The sequence below is a fragment of the Diadema antillarum genome, unplaced genomic scaffold, assembly GCF_040938485.1.
Source record: "Diadema antillarum isolate AM-2024a unplaced genomic scaffold, OU_Dant_1.0 scf00000161, whole genome shotgun sequence".
Lineage (NCBI taxonomy): Eukaryota > Metazoa > Echinodermata > Echinoidea > Diadematoida > Diadematidae > Diadema > Diadema antillarum.
In genome coordinates this window covers 427,865-454,736 of record NW_027271050.1, presented here as the reverse complement: position 1 = coordinate 454,736, position 26,872 = coordinate 427,865, and the positions used below count along the sequence as shown (strand labels likewise).

General features: G+C 39.0%; 1 protein-coding gene across 1 annotated transcript in view; it reads left to right on the top strand.

Annotated features, from left to right (window-relative positions):
• Positions 1-5,117: 5,117 nt before the first annotated feature.
• Positions 5,118-26,872, top strand: part of LOC139722222 (intraflagellar transport protein 172 homolog) — a 43,595-nt gene continuing 21,840 nt past the window's right edge. Inside the window, exons 1-17 of the mRNA XM_071633532.1 lie at positions 5,118-5,156; positions 6,506-6,649; positions 7,314-7,426; positions 9,027-9,212; positions 9,759-10,061; positions 10,570-10,693; positions 11,772-11,930; positions 12,856-13,008; positions 13,963-14,066; positions 15,416-15,614; positions 20,075-20,140; positions 21,047-21,148; positions 21,684-21,820; positions 22,634-22,826; positions 23,391-23,483; positions 25,102-25,179; positions 25,896-26,144. Of these exons, the coding sequence (XP_071489633.1) occupies positions 5,118-5,156; positions 6,506-6,649; positions 7,314-7,426; positions 9,027-9,212; positions 9,759-10,061; positions 10,570-10,693; positions 11,772-11,930; positions 12,856-13,008; positions 13,963-14,066; positions 15,416-15,614; positions 20,075-20,140; positions 21,047-21,148; positions 21,684-21,820; positions 22,634-22,826; positions 23,391-23,483; positions 25,102-25,179; positions 25,896-26,144 (2,442 nt within the window). The remainder of the gene's footprint in view (positions 5,157-6,505; positions 6,650-7,313; positions 7,427-9,026; positions 9,213-9,758; positions 10,062-10,569; positions 10,694-11,771; positions 11,931-12,855; positions 13,009-13,962; positions 14,067-15,415; positions 15,615-20,074; positions 20,141-21,046; positions 21,149-21,683; positions 21,821-22,633; positions 22,827-23,390; positions 23,484-25,101; positions 25,180-25,895; positions 26,145-26,872) is intronic.

Sequence of the window (26,872 nt, the reverse complement as noted above, 5' to 3'; positions counted from 1 at the left end):
GGCGCCTGACATTCGAAGTAGTTATAAATTAAGGAGATAATTTGCTGAAAGCTGTTGTATTGACAGTTATACAAATCCGCACTAAGCACGAAACAAACAAACAAACAGCAACAATGATTTGTGTAGTGTACCTCAAGGGACCTATTGTTGAACAGACTGTTAGTCTAACCTGTCATATTTTAAGGACGCGTGTCAATAAATGACATGAATCCTAACTTTTTTATATATTTTTTTTCTCATTTGTGTTTACGTTGTTAGCACAGGCCTTTACGATGATGCATGACAATGTACAATTTTAACGACCCATACACATTTATACTTACACCCCCCCCCCTCTCTCTCTCTCTCTCTCTCTCTCTCACACATACACACATAACCACACATACACACACATAAAATATATGATTATAATCATGTTGATATTGTGCAAATATATGACATTCTTTTTTATGATAATATTCGGTTAAAACGCACTGAACATTTAGATATGTATTTTTATACAATTTTCTAAAATCCAATTTGAACAGGAGTGTATGGGTATATAGGCACACAAGAGAATTTTTCGGTTTTTCTTCAGTTGAATTAACTTCCAACTCCCCAAAGAAAAGAAAACACAAATTAAATGTAGATTATGTTTATAATGTATAATAAATCATACTCTCTCTCTCTCTCTCTCTCTCTCTCTCTCTCTCTCTCTCTCTGTATAGGCTATAAAGAGTTATATTACAAAATGAGCTAAGTGCCATTTTTAAACATGTCAAAGAAAGTCCATCATCAGATAGAGCAAAATTAAACTTTTCCAGTAATACCTCACTTGTGACATAACAAAGAATATTCTATAAGTTATGATGAACAATATCCTGTGTTTTCTTACTATTTTCTTTGTTTTTAGCAGCTTCAATCACCAATGTCTCAACTTACCAAAAATGGATTTAGCTCGTTGTGCGATATAACTCTTCATAAACACCGTATATAATGAATATGAATAGTTTGTTATTAAGATCTCTCTATAACTCAAAATTATAGAAAAGGTTGGTAAAGAAATCATTTCACATTTCGAAAGTATTGAAACCTGCTCAGGTAAGCGCGGACGTTGCGGTTTATCAATTCGACTAAGCCCATCCTCAACAACAAACGGATTTCCCCCCAACGCCCGGCCACATCCGACTTATCTTGTTGTTTCTTTTTCATGTTTTTGCCAGTTTTCTCATATTTATTCGGCGGTTCCATTTTACAGACAGACTTCACGAATTTGCAATCCCATTACGAAAGAAGTATGAGTGTGGAAAATATTGGACTGAAAGGGACTCCCCCTATTTAATATGACGAATACATACCGTTATAATTCTGTCGTATTTTAATGTCCATTCGATTTTTTTTTTTGTCATCAAGTCAATGAGACCATGCGTAGCATGTCGAAAATTCATACAACAATCAAATAAAATTTGCTGCAAATGTACCAATGACTGCGTGAGTGCAAACAAATGAGTTTATGTCAATTTAGGCAGAATTTCTCCAGCGCTAAGATATATTTCCCGAAAAAAAAAAAAAAACAAACAAAACCCGAACATTTTATATTCTCTTACGACTCTCTGGAGATCTCCAGGCTAGTTTTCAGGAGACGTCGTGGAGACACCTTACCTTCAAGACAATGGGATACCCATACTTCATATGAGATAATAAAAGTACAGTCGCACCAGTTTTATCGGGGTTGGGATAAACAGAAGATAAAATACGGCTCTGACTGGAGAAACTCACAGAAGTGTGTCCCAAGACAGGGTATTTTACTCACTAAATGAGAACACATATTTTTCATCAGATATTCGTAAGCGAAATATTTATTTTGAATAAATTTCAAATACAAATGTATTTGAAGTGACCATGCATGAGAGAGGGGGATCGAAGGGACCGAGAGGGTGGAGGGGAGAGCATTGCTTTTGGAGAACTGAAATACAACGATCTGGTTCAAACTTGTGAGGAGAACATGATTTAATTAGTCAAAAAGCAAGAAAAACGAGCACTCGATGACAATGTGAATGTCTGATTAGCGTGGTACGTTATGTATATGCATTAATCACTTCTCTATTTCAGTGTGTGCGTCTTTTACTGTATGCTAAATCTACAGACTTTGGAGATGGACCGAACGGGACGGTGAGGGAGCCGGGGTATCTCCCTTCCACACGAGGAAGCTCTTGCAAATTCTTTCCATTGAAACTAAAAAATCTGGTGCACACTTTTGGGGGAATATTTGGAAGATTTTCAAAGTAAGAAAAAATATCAAAAGTTAAGGACATTGCGAATGGCTAAACCATGGTTATCATATTCTGTCTTCTGGCTTTCCAGGTAATGCGTCTTCATTGCACTATATAGGGTCTAAATCTAAATTTAATGGAGACTAACCGAGACCCCGGGGAGGTGGGGCGGTATGGAACGGTCGGGCATCCCCGCTCAGACACGAGCCCCTGTCGCTTTTTTAAATTTCAAATGGGCAATATTTGAAACATTATCAATCCAAAACGTGAGAAAGATAAAGTTTCATGACAATGTTAATTTGAGGAACCCTCGGTGGAATTTGACTAAAAATTTAATTTAAAAAAAAGACTGAAAAATGAATATTGATAGACCATAATGAATGGCTAATGGTTAGTTATGGATGTCACGCATTATTCCACGTATGCTTACAGGCCCTTACTGCGTACTCCATAACAATATGAAATGAAATGAAAAATGAAATGAAAAATGAAATATCAAGTCTGTAGATTTGCATAGCGCTCCGCCGCTCCCCAGCATATACGATGACAAACTCCAGTGTTTGGAGTGACAGCTTCCACGACAATAGCCTATACAATAAAAGTACTAGGCCTATGCCACTTGGATTAAGAGATGCGAGAAAGAAGATTTAATCCAAAAAACAACAACAAATATATTATTTGATTGTTCTAGATTACCTATGATATTATTTGAAAATCATAAAAGGACCTGGGTCAAATTTTCGGGGAGAGATCAGAAGGGTGGGGTGACACTCCCATCTGTATAACTTATTGAAGCCACCCTTGTGTATTTCTGCAAGCCGTATAAGTTCGCCCTATATACCAATGTAACATTTATGTAGAAACCGTGCGAGTGCGGTTTCGCGTCTCCCTGTTATAATTGAAGAGTTTGTTTGCAAAAACCGATAAGTCCATATTTGCCAAATGGAGATATTTGCGATTAAAGGTCAAGAAAAACAAAAAGAATAATACAATGTGTTTTGCTTCTTTTGACCATAACTTCAAAAATGTACCTTTATATAGATGGTGACCAATACATCATTTAAAATGTATTATTTTGTACTTTTTGACAGAGATCTTACTTCAAAATCTTCAAAAATGGACTTATCGGTTTTTGCAAACAAACTCTTCAATTTCAGTTCGGCCAGCCTTAGGCCTGTACTGAATAGATTGTGACATGCGAAGACTAAATAGGCTACAAACATAATTAAGATAACTCACCATTGCTCCACTTATCAAAAGAAGAAGAACAGCTGAAAGTTTCCCTTATGTAACCAAGAATAAAACTGTAACTCTTGCTTTAGTCAAGGAGCTCCATTGGCATCAATAGTGTCATGGTAATGTTAAAGGGGATTTTATCTTTTCAAGATATAAGTTAGTCTGATAGAAAAAAAGGTAAAGTCTAACGAGTTCATCGGTAACAAATTGAAAAAAAAAGGCAGTTAGATTATAGCATTTTGAAGTTTTGCTAATTTCTCCCAAATGCTCTTCTGTACAGTGGATGTGAATAATAAATGCATGATGAGTGAGCCAACGATGTCTTAACCTTACAATTTCCCATTGATTATGTAAAAACAGACGAATATATAATTCAATGTTTCTGTCACTAGATGATATTATTCCTGGTTGAACACCTTCAGGATAGTGATCAGTTAGCTATACCAGGATTTGAGCCTCGGTCATAATTGCGTTTGAATGAAAAACTGAAAATAGAATAATTTGAAAAAAAAGTTTCATGTACAAACCGCAGTAGTCCAATAGTTAAGGCAAGTTGTGAGGGAATGACACTTTGCCATTAGAATAACGTAAATTGACTGTTCAAGAAAATAATGTTTCCTGAAAAAAAAATAGCGAAACTTCAAATATCATAACTAGTTATTTTTCACTCAATTTCGATCAAAATTTCACCGTTGAACGAGTAGCATTTTACTCTTTCGTATTGGACTAATCTACATTTGCACTGGATTTTCCCCTCGTCAAACTCGTCCTTTCTTATATTGCTACAAAAACATCTGAAAAAGCTGCCCTTCTAGCACAAATATTGCTACATTACAACATCTTAATGAATCAACACCCAGTCCTCCGGCCTTGGCCATCAGACTGGCGGCATTACACTTGACTGCAGGCTGTCGAATAGAAGTACGCTAACTTGCTCTTTGCTATAAAAGATCTTTAGTAAGTGGCACTCCAGCTAAAGTGATCTGCCCAGTTTGTTCGTGGTACATGTTTATCAGTAAAGGGTATTGTTGTTACATAGCTATTCAGTGTGACCTTGCGAAAAATCATATGCGATTGTGCTTGTTAAGCGGCCTAAAATTATGTTAAATTGCAATAAAGGGCCTCGGGGTGCCCAATCAGCTGACAAGGAAAAAAAAAAGTCAAAGAAAAGAAAGTCCTCAATATCTTTCTCTGCTCCCAACTGACCAGCACGGAACTCAATCGCCAAAACAAAACAAAAAGAACAGGTCTAACGACTTTTTTCAACTATCAATTTCGTCCAAAAAAAAATAAATCAAAAAGAGGTACCTCAGTACACAAAGAACTTGGAGATTTCCTTTCAGTAGCAGTATGCTAGAGTTATGCTAAAACATCCAATGAATGCCTAGTGTTCTACACTGTTGATGCCAACTCTGGCAACGCGGGTGCTGTTGCAGATTATAGCGCCCTCTACAGATTGCTTATTACAGTCACATTCCTGTATGAACCGACCGACTCGACTCGACTACGGACAAAAACTACTGAGGTCGAGACGAAGAGCTATCAAGGAGAAGACCGATTTGTCATGTGTATAAAATATTGATAATTCTGTTCTACCCGAGCTGTTTTATACTCTGAGGCAATTTCATAATGCAGCTGAAACACATGAAAACGCTGCTCCCTCCTCAGGTATGTGATTTCCATGAAATAACGGAATCGTAATCTCACTTTACATTCGTCGGTATGGACGCTATCAGGTCGTCAAGCTGCGCCGTAGGCCACCTATTCCTACATTACACAGTACAGCCAGTGACAGCGGGCATGGCAATGTCAGTTGACTCAGCTTGGTCGCTGTCGCTTTGCATAAAAGATTAAACTGTTATAGTCTCTTATAGACATTCTAACGGTTTAACAGGCACCTGTAGGCCTATTTTATTAATGGACATTATATTGTATGTGTTTGTTTACAAGGGCAGATCTCTAAATTCATTGTCTAACGTGTTAACTTAAAACTATAAGTTCACGACCTCTCTGACTCTGAGACTCTCATTTCTATTTCGGTTGCGTCCGACTCCAGTCTCTGTCCTAGTATTAAGTCTAACGTTGCACAGAAAGTAAACTGTGAAAATTTCTACCCTACTCCACCATGGGGTGACTATAATGACATGCAATGTTTCGATATAATAATATGGTCATGCGTAGTCGGTGGCGTATACCGTGAGCGGGGCCACCATTTGCACCATCAATTACAACATCAAAATGCAAATAGTTCATGACATTTAGTGGAAGAATTAATACAAGAAGTTTACTCAAATGATACCATTTAAGGCAAAATGTTCAATAATAATCTACATCGAAAATATTCTGCTACCTTAAACAAGTGGGAATGTTTCAAGTCAATAAAACACGCAAAAACATACATCAAATTGCACCATTTACAACATCAAAATTCAAAAAGTTCTCAGCAGAAGTACCTCCTTGCTTTAACAAATAACTTAATAGAGGCTAAACTGTAGACACTAGTAGGAAGTGAGGGTACTATTGCACCTGATTGTGCCCAGTTTTATGGCCAAATCATATAATATCGGTCCCCTCTTGTTCTGCGTGTGTGTCTTCAGGCCATTGCCTATGTCGTCTTCGGGCCAGTGCAAAGTCTATGGAGGTTGAAAGCAGTCACTGGCTATGACAAAATGAATGGCGGTGAATGGAGTGGTGGACTTTTTCACGATAATGCCCCTTTTATCTATGAATAAAATGACTCTTCCACAAAAAGGCACCTCGGCACAAACAGGGAGGATTACTCTAGATCTATTTTATGGGCAGAGTTCCAACCAAAGCAAAGGGTAAATGTGTGAAGAATCTTAGTTGAATCTTGATTAGAATCTTGAAGATTCTTAATTAGTGTCAAGTGATTTTCCATTGATGCAGTAAAACGAACATGTAATTTAATATCGGTTGATTTCAATCAAGCTGTTATGACAGTGCATCCTTTTTAGAATTAGAGTCTAGTCATTTTAATGCTGTTCTTTTATACCCAGGATGGAGCAGCCAAAATCACCGCGATGGCCTGGGCACCCAACAACACCAAGCTGGCGGTGTGTACCGTTGACCGGGTCGTGCTTCTCTTCGACGAGCAAGGGGAGAGGCGAGATAAGTTTTCAACAAAACCACTTGATAGCAAGGTGAGAGTCTACAGTTCCAATGTGGTACCATGCCAGTGTAATTGTCACATGATTGGTTATTGTTGATTAAGTACTGTAAAACCAAAACATTTGCGGCGTGGAGCTGTTGGGAATTGGTGCTGACAGCCTTTTCAGCGGGATGAAACTTTCACAAATTGCGGACCATGAAAAGATTGTATGAGTAGAGTACTATGTATACCCTATGTGTGGACAAAAACTTTTGCAAATTGTGTTCCTCATGAAATTCACAAAAGTTTTGCACACCAGAAAATTTCAGGTTTTGCCCTGTTTTTGTTGGAAATGAAAAATAAATGAATGAATGAGTGAATGAATGAATGAATGAATGAATGAATGAATGAATGAATGAACCCTGTAGATTTTACTATGCTTGTGGTAGATGTATGCCATATTAAAGCAATCAAGTATTGCAAAAGTCCTGCTGAGCCAGATCAATCAAATAAATCTGCCTGAATTAATTTCGTCTGTGTGATTGTGTTAAAGTTGATGCATTTTTATACCAGTGATGTAAAAGTGAAGAGGGCATTGAATCTTGGCATACCTGTATGTTGTCACGTAAATGTACACTGTACCTATAATGATTTGATGAAAGAAAATGAACTTGTACAGTGTATATTGATATCTTTTCATTTCAACCCTTGCACAGTATGGGAAGAAAAGCTACACGGTGAAGGCAATGGCCTTTTCCCCGGACTCTACCAAGATCGCTATTGGACAGACGGACAACATCATCTACATCTACAAGATCGGCGATGATTGGTCAGTTTAAACGCAGTCAGAGCGAATCTGTAATTGTGCTTTGACAGCTTCTATGCCAGCTAGTATGGTTAGAGTGGTTTGATCATTTATTTGATGAATAGGGATTTCCTGATTTCTGTAATATGAATGTGTCTCCATGACCTTCCTTTTGGACTGAGCCACACTACTGTACTGTGCCTGCATGCACCGATTTGCTAACTTTCAAGCTACGTTGTACACATGGTATGTACAGTTGTAGGTCAAATTTGGATGAATCACTGAATACTGATCTTAAAAAAAGCCTGGCAAGTGAGACTAATAAGTACATCTGGCACACAGAGGGGTGCTGTATAAGTGCCTATCCAGATTTTTGCTTGGCCTGCCGTGACACTAATCCATTTTAGAACTATCATCTCCAAATGAGGAAACTTGCTAGTAAGCTTTTTCTGGAAAGGGTGTTAAACTGCTTGCTCATTCCATCAGTGTGGTTCCATAACTGTGAATTGAACCACTTGTGAAAGTCCCAATTTGAGATTGGTGTGTACAGGATGTCATGTGTGTGGCATATGAAGTGCATTACACTCGGTAATATAAACAAGTTGGCAAAAAAGCCATTGTTGCAGAGGCCGTGTGAGGTAAAGGGACTAACCTGATGCAATTGACTTTGAATTGGTTCCATACATGGTTAACTGCTGAGTCAAGTTTGAATTTCATATTGGGAAATACTACAACTTGTGCTGGGAAGTTAACTACAACACTCAAGGACATGATATGCAGGTCGGGTGAAACACTGGAAGTTTTGACAGGTGAAATTGTGATTAATTTGTATTCTCATAGACTAAACCCCTACATGTATATGCTACTGAGAATGTATCCAGTACAAATCTATATGAGCCTAATTAATGTTTCTGCAAAATTTGAAGGTTCAATAATGGTTAACTGCTGAGTCAGGATTGAATTTCATATTTGGAAATACTACAACTTGTACTGGGAAGTGCTACAATGCTCAAGGACATGATATGCAGGTCGGGTGAAACACCGGTAGTTTTGACAGGTGAAATTGTGATTAATTTGTATTCTCATAAACTAAACCCCTGTATGCTAACTGTGAATGTAGCCAGTACAAATCATAAGCCTAATATAATTAATTTTCCTTTTCAAAATTTGAAGGCATACTCTGACAGTAAACATCCCTTCCATTATCTCTGTCTGTCTTTCTTTTGTAATATATGATTTTTTTTTTAAACAACAAAGTGATCATGATTTGCAATATATAATATAGTTTTAAACTTGCCCAGTGAATTACTTAGCATATTACTTTGAATAATAATACTGTCATCCTTATGATAGAGTGTGTAATTACATTAACTGTATCAATGTATTCAAAATATTGCAGCTGACAACATTACGGTATACAGTACATTGGTTTTTCATATACCAGTAAACAATCGGATCGACATGATTATGTGATAGTGGAATGTCATTCACCTATGGGCAGAACAATTAAATATCTTTAATGCAATTGATGAAAGAAGTTGTCATACATGTATTCTGAATAATTCCAAACATTAAAGATAAATCTTTTTGTAACCACCTGTGTTCCAATTTTGCTACACCACAGGGATACCAAAAAGGTGATCTGCAACAAGTTTGTCCAGCAAAGTGCAGTGACCTGCCTCATTTGGCCGCCGGACAGCAACATCGTCTTTGGGCTGGCTGACGGGAAGGTCCGTGTGGGCAACACCAAGACTAACAAGTCGTCCACCCTCTATGGGACTGACTCTTATGTAGTGTCCCTCACCCCCAAGTGAGTGGTGTCTTCCTTGTTGCAGTCGCTATAGTTTTTTTTTAATATCATTATCATTATTTGATATTATTAGTGGTAGTGGTAGTCTTTCCTGTAGTAGTAGGTAGTAGTAGTAGTAGTAGTAGTAGTAGTAGTAGTAGTAGTAGCAGTAGTAGTAGTGGGTTAGCTTTTAATAGTGGTAATATGAATTCTTTGACTCCTGTAATAGGTTCCTTTTTTTCAATTTCCCAGATTATTTTTTCCTCTTGATGTTATTGGTTGTAAGTAATTCTGATTTTCATATGACTGTTTTAGTGTTGTCGTGCCTGTATCTAGACTTATTTGCATTTTCATTGCATTGTACAATCAAATACAATTGTAGTTTATGTATTTATATATATTTTGTAAAGTACTTTGAAATTTCATTTGTATGTATTTTATAAATGTATTTTATTGTTATTTTTGTTGTTGTTGTTATCATTGTTATTATTATCATGATTATTATCATCTATCATCATCATTATTAATCATATCATGATTGAAAACTTATCTCCTTATCCCTGTTAGTCTGAGTGGAAAGGGAATCCTCTCTGGACACGCCGACGGCTCCATCGTTCGCTTCTTCCTGGAAGATGAGGGAACTGGGGAATCCCAGGGGAAGGTGGCCACCCACGCCTGCCCCCCTTACGCCCTGTGCTGGGCAGGCAACAGCATCGTGGCGGCCGGCTGCGACAAGCGCATCACCATCTACAGCAAGGAGGGTCGCGTCAACCAGCAGTTCGACTTCAGCCGCGACTCGGAGGAGCACGAGTTCACTGTGGCGGTCAACAACCCCAGTGGACAGTCTGTGGTTGTTGGCAGTTACAACAGGTCAGTTGAACTAGGAATTATCAGTGAGAGAGCAAAGCCATCAGAATTGTTGGTTGGGAGATGTGAGCACAACAGTGATCCAGTATTCATGAAAAACTAGAAAGTTGTGTATTGTGATCTGGTAGTCAGGTTTTTGTGTTGATCTCAATGATCAAAAGCATATATGATGAAGTGTGAAATAACATACCCACATTGAGTTTGAGTAGTCATGTTCATATTCACTTTTTAGCATCCTTTGTTGTGATGTATTGAGCGTCTGCAACCAAGAAAGAGTGTTTAGTATCCCTTAACTGTAAGCTGATTTGTATTCAGAACTGATATAACAATACATGAAGGTCTGTAAGTGACATTTATTAGTTGTTCTTGATTTGGGAGGAGGGGGAAATGTGTTTAAAGTATGGTTTAACTTGCATGCATAGAAAATAGGGTGGGAGCGTACCTATATTTAGTATGTTACCTGTGAATGTACTGTATATTGTCTGTTGTTGCCTTTTTCCTCACGATGTAGACTGAGGGTCTTTAACTGGGCTCCCCGCAAGGGAATGTGGGAGGAGGCGAGAATGAAAGAGATTCCGAATCTGTACACCATCACCACACTGGCCTGGAAGAAGGATGGCTCCCGTCTCGTGGCGGTAAGTCACGGTCGTGAGATGGCAAAACAACTTTATATAATATACATGCAGTCTCTTTTCCAGTAAATCGAGTTTAAAGTTCTGCAAAGCTACAGCTCTTTTTCTGTTTTTGTTTAATGCTTTATATTTTACCCTCAAAGGACCAACACTATCACTAATATATTGAATGCAGATTGATTTCACTAGACCTCTTGTTTTAAGAATAATTTGTATAAACTGAAACATGCATTGTTTTACCGCATCAGCAGAACCAAGCTATTGCTATGACAAAACAATGTAAATCTCGTCAATGGTGCGCGTGCATGTAGCACAATGTCATTCTGCCTGCGATGTGCAGCCTACTACTGTGTAAACATACCAAAACGACCACGTTCATGTGTGACACGTGTTGAGAAGGGGCAAGCGTATCGCCACTTATGTATCGCCGCTTAAATGTTGTTTTGCCAACAAAATTGTAACAATTTCCGCAGGGATGGGGTATCGTATATATCTCAGTAATGGACTGCATTCTGATTTCAAGATTTGTTTTCAGAATTAGATTACACAACAACAAACTGAGATATGTGGCAAAGTCAATTTTCATGAATTTTAGACATACGTTGTTTTGCCATCTCAAGTCCGCCATTGTTTCATCCATTTTGTGAGGGACCCCAGCCCAGCCTTGCTAGAGATAGAGGCTGTGAAGGATACTGTAGCTGTGCCTTGGAAGGGTGCTGTGTAGTGCAAGCACCCCTTCAATTTTCCACAATCTCCATGTGTCTCAGAGAGATGAAATTTGCAACGCAACAGCCAGGATCCAATAATAACCAAACTGCAATAGAGAGCCAATTTTCCTATGCAAAAAGTGCAAATGAAAGGAACCCATAATCTCAATCATTCCATTGAAAAGATATCAGGTGGATGCTATGTCATCTATTTTTGGATTATTTATCTCATTCATTCTCTGAAATAAAATAAGGAATAAAAAATCATAGACCTCCCTCTATCACACAAGACTCATGGAGCTGAATGATGAAATCTCTTTAGACAGGATTTTGCTTGAATAATTGCTTTCATTCCTTTATTAATTTTCCTCCAGGGCACATTGTGTGGTGGGGTTGAGCTCTTTGACTGCTGTCTTCGGCGCTCCATCTACAAGAACAAGTTTGAGATGACCTACGTTGGCCTCAGCCAGGTCATCGTCAAGAACCTTTCGTCAGGCACCCGAGTGGTGCTCAAATCTCACTATGGCTATGAGGTAATTGATGCTGTTCAAACATGACCACGAACAGTGGTACCAGTCTGCAAAATACAGAGCCATACAATATAAAGAGTTATGAAACTACAACATTCCACTTAGGTGTGGTTTGTCCAAAGCTTAGACCCAAGGATCGAGAAGGTCCACTGAAATTTTGACATACACACATTTCTATATTAAAAGTTTGTAGATATTCAATTGCCATTGGCTGTAAAAGTCAACATGAATTTGAGCAGCAAAAATGTTATAAGAAAATGATGAAGCAGGGGGACATGATGGTTGGTTATATTTCTGTCTCTTCCACAGTTTTTGTGTATCTGTGTAGATCTCTACCATTTCATTTCTTGTTTTATGCTATCTGACAGATCGAACAGAGCAAGAGGGTTGATGGGAAGAAGATGGAGTAAAAAGATTAATTCATTATATCTATTTTTAACATATTGTTTGAAATGCACAAGCGTCCTTAATTGTATATTTATTTTCTTTTTGCTTTTTATTTTACTTTACACTTTGCATATATCATTAAACCATGTACTGCAGTGTGATATCATTTGTATTATTTGTCCCAGTGGAGGGCAAATTTCTGCATGTTTAACAGACAATAGAATGCAGAGTTAGAATGCAGAAGCAGATAAAAGCCATTTTCAATGTTTTTCTTTTAATACGGTCATCATCAAAAAGATAAGTATAAAATCTTGTCAATGATGCTGCACTTGTCAAATAACAAGAATTATTTGTTAAGGTATTAAAGTGATCACATATATATATGTTGATAATTTTCTTTGTGTTTTCTTTAACACATTTAGTCTCAATTACCTCAAGTTGATGAATACAGATGTATCAGTTTTTGCATTTACACATAAAAACTCTTCAAATATTTTTGAATCTGTATTCTGGAATGTTGATTTTGCTCTCTGTGTCATAGATTGATGAGGTGCACATCCTAGGCAAAGACCGGTATTTGGTGGCCCACACCACGGACACCCTCCTCCTCGGAGACCTCAGCTCCAACAAACTCAGCGAGGTGCCCTGGCAGAACACCGGCGGCAACGAGAAGTTCTTCTTTGAGAACGAGAATGTGAGTGTTGCAGGACTTTATTTCAGCTGCTCAGTTTGAACCTGTCAGTAGACTGAGTATAGATGTTGTGTTGTTACTATGTGACAGTGTCCGTCAATGTCTGTCAATATTCTGCATGTACGTTTGGTTTTTTTTGATAAATGTCATTTGTAACAAGGGAAATGCATGTCATCTCATTGGCAATATATGTCAAATTAAATGTCATTATATCGTCTGTTGAGAATGAGAAGGGCGTTAAGTGGTCTTGAACACTATGGGTTTTGTGGCAACTTAACGCCCTTATCATTCTCAGCCGACGATATGGCAACGAATGAGCGACAATAATAGTGTTGATCCTATATGAATCAATCTTATTCGCAACGTGTATTTGGTTTGAAACGTATTCCATCTTTACTTGACTCCATAGAGTTTACTATTTAACCAGTTTTCACCACAAATGTTTATTAGTAGCTGTACATAGATTTTGATGCTAGTTACTGCAATCATTGACGTATCCATGCAATTATCTGTTCATCTATGTATTATCCGTCTATCAATCCATTCTAGATTGTGTACAGGATTGGATGATATAAGCTTAAAGAAAACATGGATGATTACCTAAAAAAAAAAAAAAAAAGAAGAAGTAAAAGGTCATGAAACTCATTTAACCACTAGTTGCTCTTTGTATCATCTTTATTCTGTTTTTGGTTTTGTTTTTGTTTTTGTTTTTTTGTGGGGGGGGAGGGGTGGGGGTAGGGGCATTGAAGGAGTGTTTGCATCAAGTTCTAATTTGCATAAGAGGGAGCAATAATATTACAGGTACTCCCTGCTCATTTGCCCTACAGATGAATATTTTCTTGACACACACTCTTTGTGTTGCTCGTGCTTTGAGTGTGTTGCATACATGTCTATTTCAATATGCTTATGTATCTGTTTCTGTGTGTAAATCAATGTCTGTCAAAACATTTTAAACAGGTGTGTATGATCTTCAATGCGGGAGAGCTGTCCCTCGTGGAGTACGGAGCCAATGAGATTCTTGGTTGCGTGAGGACAGAGTTCATGAACCCTCACCTTATCAGGTCAGTTACTTGTTTAACTATTCTTTCTTTATAGTATGTACACATTTGAAGGTCAATGAATCATTTGCTTCAAGCCTTCTTTGATGTCACGCTTTGATATTCAGCTTAAAATAGTCTTTAGAAGATTATAAATGTGACCGTGCATCACAAAACAAACAAAAAGTCACACCTCTTGATTTAAAGTGAGGACTGAAAAAAGGTGAAATGGGTCAACCAAGTCAATATTGAGTTTTTCATATTTTCTGAAAGAACTATCCTTCTACATTATTCTTTAGTTTGGGATCATAACATGAATAGGAAAGTGTGTTTGCACCAGTTTTTCTAGAATCCTTTTTTGGGGGAAGAGTACAATGATTAGGTATGACTTAGAGGCTCCTTTTCACTTCTTGAAATCCTTTGCATACTCTTCACTTTCAAGTCTAATAACTTTTGAAAGGATAATGCTGCTGCTTTTAAAGTAGACATTAATCATGGACAGAATGTGTCAATAGAACATGCTCAATTTCAGCTTAATCTGATAATCCCTTCATTGTTGTCGCTCTAGTGGTTTACATCCTGTGTTTTGTCCCTTTCCTCATACAGCTAGCAGGGCTTGGTAAAGATTAACCCGTTGAGGACGAGTCCCGAGTATACTCGGGCAGGTGTCTATGGGAAATGCGTGCTTTAGCAAAATCAAACCATCCTCAACGGGTTAAGAGCTTGAATACACCCTGTACTTCAGAGCCTCTTTTCTCAGTTCACACTTTCCAGAGTGTGTGCTTTCTTTCCAGTATTTAGATAGGTTGGGAGAGTTCATTTGAATTGAGTTATACATCATTTTTAAGCTTAGAGTCTCCTTTTTCAGAATTTGCCCTTAACTAAAAATCCATGTCTGGCGACTTTTTGTTGGTTTTGTGATGCAGGGTTACAAATCATCATCGGTGCACGCCCCTCTTGGCTGTTTTAGATCTCATTTTTGTCATGTGCCACATGCACATACTTAATATGCCATCAGAATTCAGAAAGAATTGAGGGATGATGCCACCATTTCCTCAAATTTCACAGACTTTCGGGTCAAAATGCTTCTCTGACCACAGAACACAAAAAGCAAATTTTCTTTGATATCATGTACATTATGATTGCATGGACAAATTGTAGATGTGATGTAGTCGTGTATAGCAGTGGTGATAGAAATCATTGTTGTGAAAAAAAAGAAAGAGTCATAGCGTGACTTGAAAGGGTTGATTTCTCCTAGCAAGATATATGGAATTTGGTAAGTGAATCTTTTTCCGAGTATACAAAGTGTGTTTAGGTTAGTTATCTGTGGTCCCATGAATACATATCCATGTTGCTTATGTTTGCTTCTGTAGTGTTCGCCTGAATGAGCGTAAGCAGCTCAACGTGGAGGACAACAAGAAGATGGCCTATCTGGTCGATCTCAAGACCATCGCCATCGTCGACCTCGTCTTTGGCTTCAACATCGCCACGCTGGCCCATGACTCCAAGGTAGACTGGCTGGAAATGAACGAGACTGGACGGAAGCTGCTCTATAGGGACAAAAAACTTAGAGTGAGTTTCCGCTTTTTCATCCACTTTGGTTACTGCCAAAGCTGAATTTTTTGCCGGAGGCGATTTTTAGTGCTAGGCCAAGCACGATGAATTTCACATGTCTCTATTTTTAAAAGAATCAAAGATCAGTGGCGTATCTAGGGAAAACGTTGCGCGGGGGCGAGCACGAAAATTGCGCCCCTAATTTCTGAAAAAGTGTTCAACCCCAACCCCATCCCTGTAGTCCACATGGTATTTTTTAAAAGGGGTCTTTTGAGGGTAATTTAAATGTAATAAATTTTGGCGAGCGAGCGCAGCTGAAAATTTTTGTATTTCAGCTTACAAAACATGGAATTCTTGTCATTTTGGGGTTATTAAAGGTGCAAGGTTCCGGTGTTTTAATCAAATGCGTATGCGGTCACACGGCGCAAGTTTCCTACGTAGACCTACGCTATCGACTCCTCTTTGGCGCTTACGTTGTGGCCCACTTCCCTTAGTCCGAAGAAGTCCGATTCACTGTAGTCAGGGGTCCGATCACAGTTCAGCTCATGATTCAGGTGAGGGGGATGAGAGCTGTAGCAAACTTCTTTTGTGATGTCATAATAAGAAGCACATATGCACGCACCCTGGCATCACTACAGACTGCGCAATGCGTAGCGATGCGCAGAGAAGACAACGAAGGCAACGTTACTTAGCAACACCTACGCACTTTACTCTTGATGATAGCTCAACTTCGGCAATCTTCGTATCAAAGCAGGCGGTGATCAGCAGTATCATCAACAGCGCCCTCTACACTACCGGGACTATGCACCTTTAAATTTTACAATTCTAATCAAGATATAGTGATGGCCTGATAGATAACGATTTATACCAACAAACTGAGGACTTGAAAAAATACTCTAAATTAGTACGAGCGAGTGAGCCGAAATTTGTATATTTCTGTGTAGGAAACATTGCGCTTATCTCATAGTTCGTTGTACTTGTAAACCAAGAAGGACTCTTTCACATGGATTCTTCGGCTCTTAAAGTCAACTTCAACATACCTCACCACTTCTGACATCTGTTCGCGGTGAGCCTGATCAGGAGTTGAGTCAAACAAAAGACCGTAGTACTTGGCTTTACGAATGCTTTCGAGTAAACCTTGGCGAGCAGTTGATGCTATGATGTGTATGAATTCATTCTGGACTCCTGGAGACAGATAGGAAGTAGATCCAGGATGAGTTTCCATTCGAGTGAGGTGTTCCTTCATGACAGGGTCAAAGACGGCAATTAGCTTCACTAATCCGAGAAAATTTCCAACATTGGAGCTATCGTCTACCTGAAGGTGTTCTCTGTGTCCTCTCAAAGCTAAGTTTTGGGTAGCAAGGAACTTTATGCAATGAAGTATGCGCTTTAAGATGTCACGCCATTTCTGCATCTCTTTCTCAATCTGCAACTGAAGTCCTGCGTCAATTCCTCTATTTCTAACTAGATTTCTCTCCATTTCTTTCCACTGCGTGAAACAATCTCGATGTTTCTTGGAATTTTCATGCTGACTGATCCTTTCTGGTTTTTTTCCATTTGCTGAATCCACTTTCCTGCTCCAATGAGGATGAATGTTCTGACCGAGAAAAGAGAAGGCAGCACATACAAAATGCTGACTTTTTATGCGGAGAGTAGATCAGCCATGATCGAGTCACTTCTTCACCTTGGCCATCTCCCAGTTTCCTCTTGAACCAGGTTTTGTTCATTGAGCAGTTATTTGTTGGGAGGAACAGTCCATCACTATTTTGGAAATACTGTGAACCCAGCTTCACTATTTCTGTTCTCAATGCATCTGACACTACTGGTTTCCCACTCCCCTTATCGAACTCCAGAAGTCCAATGTCATGTTCTTCAATCACTGCTGGTGTAATGGAATCAGATACATTCACACCGTTCCCTTCACCAGTCTCAGTGCCACCATTACCACTGTCACTACAACTATCATCTTGATTTTTGTTCAGGTCCATATCCTGTTCACTATTGTCATCCTCACTCCCTTGACATGTGGATTTTACTGACTTGATTTCCTCTTGGTCTTTTAACTCACTAGTACTTGGTTTATCATCAGCTTCAGAGACGGTTGCTGGTGGTATTTCTGTGGAACTGGAACTCGTTGACGTACTTGGTGCTGACTTCTTAAAGTAGTTCAAGAAAAACTCCCTTAGGGTGCTTAATTATTCCACTTTTTTCTGCAGTTCTGCCTAATTTTAGGTACATATGTAGTTGCCGTGCGGTGATCACAAAAAAAGTCTATATAAGGGCGCAGTTTTAGCAGTGGCGTATCTAGGAAAAACGTGACTCACAACCAAATGCATGTACTGTAGAAAACTCCAGCGTTTTCTTTGCAATAGTACAAGAATTTTTACCCTCTACAAGTTATATATGCCTCTCTCCAACTTAGGCAGTGTTTATGCTTCCCCTTTTCGGGCCAAAATCAGCGTTTTGAAACGTGATTAGTGCAAAACGCTGTTGCATTCATGCTCACTTCGATAGAAATGCTGATTCAAAACGCCGATCCAAAACGCACAAAAAGGAGTGACGTCATCTAAACGCCTTTCCGGTTCACGTGAAAAAGGGCGCGCCCGGCCAGCCAGCTACCCTGGCCTGTGCAATTTTCCCACGTACTGTGTATACGCATGTCTTTCCCAGCTGCTCTCCCAGACCAGGCCACCAATCGCAGCGCGCGCCCCAATTTGACCTGCCTCTGCTGAGGTCAGCGAAGCAATCGCAAACGCTCTTTCCAAGGCTCAAAGAAAGTGAGCATAAACAGTGCTCCCATGAACGGCGTTTTGAATCAGCGTTTTGAATCAGCGTTTCAAAACGCTGATTCTGCCATCGCAAATTGAGCATGAACACACCCTTATATATGCCTTTTATCAATTAGCCATCATATCATTATTGAGAATTATACGATGTAACTATTTGCCAACCTAAGTGAAAAATAAAAGGAGCTCACTCGCTGCGCTCGCTTGCACTATATAACTCTTATGCTTTGTGAGGTTTTTTTTTCAGTTTGTCAGTATATATCACCATTCATAAATCCAGCCGAACCAGCCATCATATCATAATGTTGATAATTACTTGAATTATCAGCCATATATTGCAGAGAATCCCGTACTTCCTATATACAAACATGTTCAGAAAATGCTCACACTGATTTGTAAGTTTTAGCAAGCTTTTGGATTCAATTGTTGCATGATCTGTTATTTTATATACATTGCAAGCCACGATATAATAGTGTGCCAGCATTGTATGATTTACAAGTACAACAAACTATGAGATAAGTGCAGTGTTTCCTACACAGAAATATACCAATATCGGCTCACTCGCTTGTACTAATTTAGAGTATTTTTTTCAAGTCCTCAGTTTGTTGGTATAAATCGTTATCTATAAGACCGTCACTATATCTTGATTAGAATTGTAAGATTTAATAACCAAAAAATGACAAGAATTCCATGTTTTGTATTAAAGCTGAAATACAAAAATTTTCGGCTCGCCCGCTGTGCTCGCTTTTTTTTTTTTCCCATTTTCGGCGCCCGGGGCACATGCCCCCCTTGCCCCCCCCCCCCCTCCCCCCCCATATGCCACTGTCAAAGATATAGAAGAATATCACATCTGAGAGAAGAAACTACAATTTGCACGCTTGTGATTTCATGCTAGATTCATGTCCCACAAAATGTGTGAAAATTTTGACTTTACAGAACCTTGGATGCGACAGCGTCTTGTGGAATGACATTGGCGATGGTGACCAACATCGGTGTTGGTATTAGGATCCAAGGCTTGGGCTTTCAATTTCCACAAATAGCACTGTACAGTGATAACAGTTGCCATGCCACCAGCTTTTTGTCTGTTAATGACACCCTCTCATTTGATCAATAGGATCCATCATCTTTCACTCAATTGATACTTACTACAGATGTGTAAATCGCTGAATGAATGTAATATGATTGTGTTACTTCAGTCTTTAGAGATAACGCAGAATTGTCTCTTCATTGTGGGCACTTCCTATACCTTGGATTCTGCTATTGTGACATCAACATTGTTACCAGCGACCTTAGTAGACATTGCGGTTAAAATTTATTGCCCAAGTGTAATGTACAGACCTCCCAATCATACTGAATTTGGAGGAAAGAATCTGAATTTTAACCATTCCCAGCTCTTGTTTCAACAGGAGTTCCCTATTTTTCTGGATGATTTTACTACACACTCCTATGGGAACTGCTCTTTCTTTCCTGCTTTTGAGCCATATCATCCATATTTTTCAGTCAGAAAGGTTGGGAGGTCTGCATGTATGCATCAGGAGAGATCTGAGCCCAGGATCTGTTGTATATGGAGAACTTTACCCACTAAACTGTATTGCTCCTACACATCATCTTTTCTTTTGTCTTTGTGTTGCAAATATGTAACGTTGAGGCTCACGTGGTTGGAAATTAACTCCTTGATTTTTCTCTTTCCAGCTTCATCTCTTCGATGTCGATACTCAGCTGAAGACCACCATCCTTAACTACTCCAGCTATGTTCAGGTGAGAGAAAGAGATCAAGGACTTTGTCCTCTGATTATTTCAGCATCTTAAAGCCTTTAATTCTTGGTTTGGCATATATATTATATATATATAATCATATATCATCATTATTATTATTATTATTATTATTATTATTATTATTATTATTATTATTATTACTATTATCATTATTATTATTATTATTATTATTATTATTATTATTATTATTATTATTATTATTATTATTATTATTATCATTATTATTATTATTATACAAGCTTTGAACTGCCAAATGAAATGGCTTGCAGTCCATCGAACTATGACTTGGAAAAGACTGTAAGAGATGTATGGGAGTGAAACTACTCATTTCAAAATGTTTCAAAGAGTTTCGGTGAGAAAATTGTTACACCTTTTTGCCAAGCTGCAGCAGTGTAATGTTTGAGTGGGGTCTCATTATCAACTCATCTTGATCATATTCTGAGGGTGTCTGGTATTTGAGGGAACAGAACTAATTTGATAGCTGCCATTGGCTTTCCGCCCTCCTTTTTTTTCTTCAATATCATGGCAATACCCACTACAGTTGACACTGCATGTACTTATATCTTTATCCCTCACCATCCCTTCCTCCTCCTCCTCTTCCTCCTCCTCCTCATCTTCCTCCTCCTCCTCCTCTTCCTCCTCCTCCTCCTCTTCTTCCTCCTGTTCCTCCTCCTTCTCCTTCTTTGTCATCTTCTTCTTCTTCTTCCTCTTCTTCTTTTTCACTGTATTGTGGCAATTCTCATAGTTGCCAATGTCTTATCTATATCTCACAGGCCTCCTCCCGTCCCCTTCTTCTTCATTTTTCGGGTTGAGTATATCCCAACTTAGCGCAAGATCATGATCAACAAATATTCAAATAACATTTGTGTGTTTCTTTTGTATCCACAGTGGGTGCCCCAGAGCGATGTGGTGGTCGCCCAAAACAGGGGCAACTTGTGTGTGTGGTACAACATCGATCATCCGGAGAGAGTCACCATGTTTCCAATGAAGGTAAGAAATCCTTAATCTCCAGTGCCATGACATAAAGATGTTGGTGATGAATTACAGTTCATGGCATGACAAACAGCCCATGCTCAGACTTTGTCATTCACTAACATAATGAAAGATGCTGATATTTTGTCAGGAATTCACAACCTTGTAATTTTCATTTGAGATGTTCTCTTCCATTGTGAAATTTTTCTACTATGGAAAACAGGTATGAAATCGCAAGCGCAAATTGTTGCTTTGTATGAATAGGAAGGTAGACGAAAATCATTTGAGTTGGAAGTTTGTTTTCTGTACTATTTTCTGTCAAGTAACTTAACTAGAAAACCATAATCAGATCCAGACACGTTGCAAAACAGCTGATGTGTGATATGTGCACATAGGGCTGTCATTTTTTCTTGCATCCCCTATGACATATCAAGTAACTTTTGAAAATCATGATCACATCCAGAATTGTTATAAAACAGCCGACACGTGAAATGTGCATGTGGGGCTGTCATGTATTAATCCATGATGTACCCCCCTTTGCCGCATTGCACAGGGCGACATCGTCGACCTGGAGAGGGCTGACGGCAAGACCGAGGTCATCGTCAACGAGGGTGTCACCACGGTGTCCTACACCCTGGACGAGGGACTGATCGAGTTTGGCACGGCCATCGACGACGGAGACTTCGCAAGGTAATCTCATGTTACTGTCAGTCAAAAGCTGTCATCTCAGTCGTGAATATTGGCAATTCTGCTTCTCACTGCGTATCTTACAGTGGAAACAGAGAGTAGATTTAAGTGGTTAGATGTGTTAAATCTGAACAAAATCAGGAACTTGTAAAGAGAAACAAGAACTTATAGTCTTCCAGAGTGTATTTGTACATTTAAGCTTTAGGTTATGAATGTAGCAAATGAGAAGCTTTTGAAAATTCCCAGAAATATGTGAAGACAGCAAAGTGATCATACAAAGTAGATTTTTACATTTTTTTTGCTCTACTTTACAAAACACTAACAGTAAAGAAGAGAAGATTAAAAAAAAGATCAGCGCCAGGAATGTTAGTGATGTGATTGAGCAATGGTAACTTTAAGAGAAACAATAAATGCAGGTGACACTTTCATCGGCGCAGTTTCCAAGCAGACTATGTCAAACTACTCACAAATCGTGAAGATATCGAAGATGTATGTCATCGGCCCAAAAATATCTTGTCAAAATTCATCTTGGTCACAGATACACTAAAGCAAAACCGCAGAAGGATTTCCAGGTGACAGTTTTTGGGGGGATGATGGACCTTGAGATACTGCTTCAAGTAAAGATTAGAGTTAGGGTTAGGTTTGGAGTTAGAGTTTGGTTTAGGGTTGGGATTAAGGTTAGGGTCAGGGGAAGAGTCTGGGGTATTTGCCCAGGGGGTAATTGCCCTACACCCGAAGAATCATATCATTTGCTCTTCATTTTGTAATAATTTTTTATTCTCTCCTGCCTCATTCGTCGTTGTTGACCCATCTCAGAGCCGTGGCCTTCCTGGAGACCCTAGAGATGACCAGCGAGACGGAGGCCATGTGGAAGACCTTGGCTAAGCTCTCCCTTGGGGCCAAGCAGCTCCACATTGCCGAGCGATGCTTCGCTGCCCTGGGCGACGTCTCCAGGGCGCGCTACCTGCGCAAAATCAACAAACGGGCTAACGAAATCACCAAGGAGACCGTGAGTGTCAATTTTGGATGAACCGACGAAGCATTGCCATCATTTTCTTCTTTTCGTCTCATTCATTAAAACCTCTCAACAGAAACAACATGGCAATCTTTTCAGGAATATCATAGAGTAGTATACAAGAACCTTGCTGTGTTCTGTACCTTCATTTCAGTTGTTGTCCTTTTTCTTGTTAAGTAACGTAGCCAGGCAAATGCAAAGACTTCACTGTGTATGTGGTAATTGAAACTGTATTTGATATTGCTTCATCAGACCCTAAAATGGGCAAATAATGCCAACCCCTCATGATTTGCCCCAGGTTACAAGCAATAGTCATCAAATGGTATCAATGAGGCACATTGTGCCATATAAAGAAGAAGACCTTATATTTCTTTATGTAGTATCACAAAGCAATGGACTGAGTGTAAACTGGATGACATGAGACAAAGGTCAGTGAAGAGAAAACTTGCTGAAATAATGTATGCCAAGTTGGTCAGTATTGTGGTGTCAAAATTTTGCAGGGCCTAACCTGAGTTTTTGATGGTTTCATTTCTGGTCTTCTGTCCACTCTGTATTCAGGGAGAAGATGGCATGAATCACTACAGCACTCGGGCAAAGCTCGCTGTACTCAACAAGGAGTTCTGGGAGGCAGAGACTATCTATCTGGAGCAGGTGATTCTGTCATAAAGACATTATATGCTATATACGCCATATATTTCGCGAGTCTAAATTTTTGCGAAACGGGAATTCCCGGCAATTTCACGAATGGTTAAATTCGCGATCGTGGAGTCCTGTACTGAATGGAGAGATGTATACACGTACGTCACATTCATATTGGCATTAGAGTCAATATTTTTCGTGTGTTTTTAATTTCGCGAGTAGCAGCTGACTCGTGAAATTCGCGAAATATTTTGCGTATACAGTAATCTATTCATTTTGGTCAGTTGTCAGGGCAGAAATTTATGTAATGTCGTTTGCCTTGAAGCACGTAATTGCCAGTTGAGAATGTAAGGGCATTAAGTGACCACTAGACCCACAGTGTTCAAGACAACTTAACGCCCTTCTCATTCTCAACCGATAAAATTATCCCTGAGAAAAAAATGGATCCATCATTGGTGTAAACAACCAATCAGGCTGCTGTACTTTTATAGGCTAGAATTAAACATTGACATTTCATTATGTAAACAGTAAGAGGGTCTTGTAGCTGTGCTACTCCTTTACCTGGAAATTGAATTGTTTTGTCTCCATACATTCAGCAGAGATGCCATTTGTTACAATTTGCAGTATTTTGTACTTTTTTGCCAAAAATTCTGCAGGTTTCGTGGAAAACACTGTTCTCCCCTAATTGTAATGATACATGTGTCCATTGTAGGAAAGGTAAAAAGATACTGCACTGTATTTTACCATTAAAAAAAAATGTGTCTTTTTCAGCCTTCAGAATACGGCATTGCTGTGTATTGTGTTGGCATTCCTGAATCAGACCCTGTATGGGAGGAGTGATAGAATCTTGTAGTCTGCCCGCTCTTCGGAAATTCCCCTTGTTCTTCTCTATTTCTCTACTTACTTTGTTCCTGTTGAAATTATCAAATAGTAGGAGTTTGAAGATGAAACATATTTTCTCAAAACTGAGATTTATCAGCTACAATCACTCATTACTCAGCTATCAACCTCAATAAGCACTGATAAAATTGATGCATAATAAATGATAATAAATTGATATAAAAATGATAGTAATAAAGTTAATCAAATATTTACTGGTAGAGGAATCTAGTGGAAAATTATAAAACTTACTACTTTTCTCTTTGTCGTATCGATGTTAAGTCTGTGTCTACTGACTATTTCTATATGTTTGATATGATGATCTACATAAATACTGATCAGTGATTGGTCATAATACAATCACATGACTAATGTAGCGAGGATCAAAATCATATATATTGTGAGCAGTGACATCACTTCAAGTAGTATGATTCCAAACTTTGCCTGGCTGCTGACTGGGCTAGAATGAAATGATGTGTAATTGATCATGTAGACCATAGTATAACAAATATTGCCTTGTCTATCAGTGGAATAGATTATAATGCTTTGCAGTCCCTTGGGAATTATATTTCCATGAGGCAATATTTTCCCATGACTGCCCTACACACTTTTGTAAAATACATGTAAGATCCCTGGGGGAAATAATTATAACTCCCTCAGGGATGTCAAGTGTTATATTACACACCTCTACAAAGGCAATATCTGTATAATATTGACCTGTCTGTTCATCCCTCCATTCCTTCTGTGGTAGAATGCTATTGATGAGGCTATGGAGATGTACCAGGAGCTTCACAAGTGGGATGAGGCCATTTCTGTTGCCCAGGGCAAGGTGAGTTTGGGAAGAACTTCAGTCCGAGTCCCACTAGTCTTAAATCCTTTGAACGAATATTTTATTGTATTTAATTGGCAATTATGTTTTTTTTTTTTACACTGCGCATAAGGCTGCTAAGTCTTCCTGATTCGGCAGGAGGCTCCATGACAAAATGTGAAAATATATCTCTTGATGGTCCAATAAAAGCTCGTACGAGAGCCTCCCTGCTTTGTGAATCATTGTCACTCGTTGAGATTCATGTAACCCTTTGTGTGCTTTGAGTGCTGATTGAGTCAGAAAACACTGTATCAATTTTTCAAGCTTTTTCAGCAAAGTTCAGTAATCTATCCAGTAATCCATCCAGACTCTCTAAAAATGCACTCCAGGTTGTGTGCCATTTGATGAACAAAGCTCGGGGTTAAAAAACAAACAAGTTACAATTCAAAGGTTTGATTGCAAAACGGTGTAAGTGCCATTATCAATCATTTTAAAGCTAAACTAACATCAGATAGAGCAAAATAAAACCTTTCCAGTGATACCTCCCTTGATTCATGACAGAGAATTTTCTTAAAGTTATCATAAAAACAATCCCATATTTTCTTATTACTTCCTTTGTTGTATTGTTTTGTTTTTTTGTTTGTTTGTTTTTTAAGCAGGTTCAATTTCTAATATCTCAAATTGACATGAACAGATTTTGTGATCAAGCTCGTGATTGTTTTTCTAAACATGGGCAGGGACACCCCGAGCTGGAGAGCCTGAAGCGTAACTACTACCAGTGGTTGATGGATACGCGACAGGAGGAGAAGGCTGGCGAGCTGAAGGAGAACGAGGGCGACAGTCACGCCGCCATCGCTCTCTACATGAAGGCCGGCATGCCGAGCCGGGCGGCGCGGCTGGTGACGAGCAGCGAGGAGCTGATGGAGAACCGGGACCTGGTCCAGCGCATCGCCGCCACGCTCATCAAGGGCGAGTTCTTCGAGAGGGTGAGTCTTTCCCCCCTACCACCACCCCCTAAATTGGGGGCCCCTGTGGCACAGTGGCTAAGACTCCTGATTTTCATCTGGAGGTTCAGAGTGCGAATCCCGTCAAGTGCCTATACGTCCTTGGATGATATTTTTTACTCAGCATGGCCCTCTTCACCCATTTAACCCATTGAGGACAAACTGATTGTCCTCCTACATGCATGTCCCATTGACATCTGCCTATAGTACGTATACTCGGGACCAGTCTTAAATGGGCTATTGTGTGAATGGGTAGTCTACCTAGCAACATAGCGACCTATGTAGGGTTAATGATAATGGCAGGGCCCTCTGGTAGAGCAGTGGCAACACTGAAGAGGCTACCCTGAAGCAAGAAGACCATATTATTGTAAATACTCTGTATTACATTGTATTGTTATTGCTATTGCTATTGCTATTGTTATTGTTATTGTTATTGTTATTGTTATTGTTAATGTTATTGTTATTGCTATTGCTATTGCTATTGTAATTGTGATTGTTATTGTTATTGTTATTGTTATTGTTATTATCATTGTTATTGTTATTATCATTGTTATTGTTATTGTTATTGTTATTGTTATTGTTATTGTTATTGTTATTGTGATTAGCTCCACACTATGACATCAACGGAAGCTGGCCTGCTCAATGTTTGTAGCCTTTGTAATATTCATTCTTTAACCCATCGAGGACAGACTGATATTCCTACAGCACAC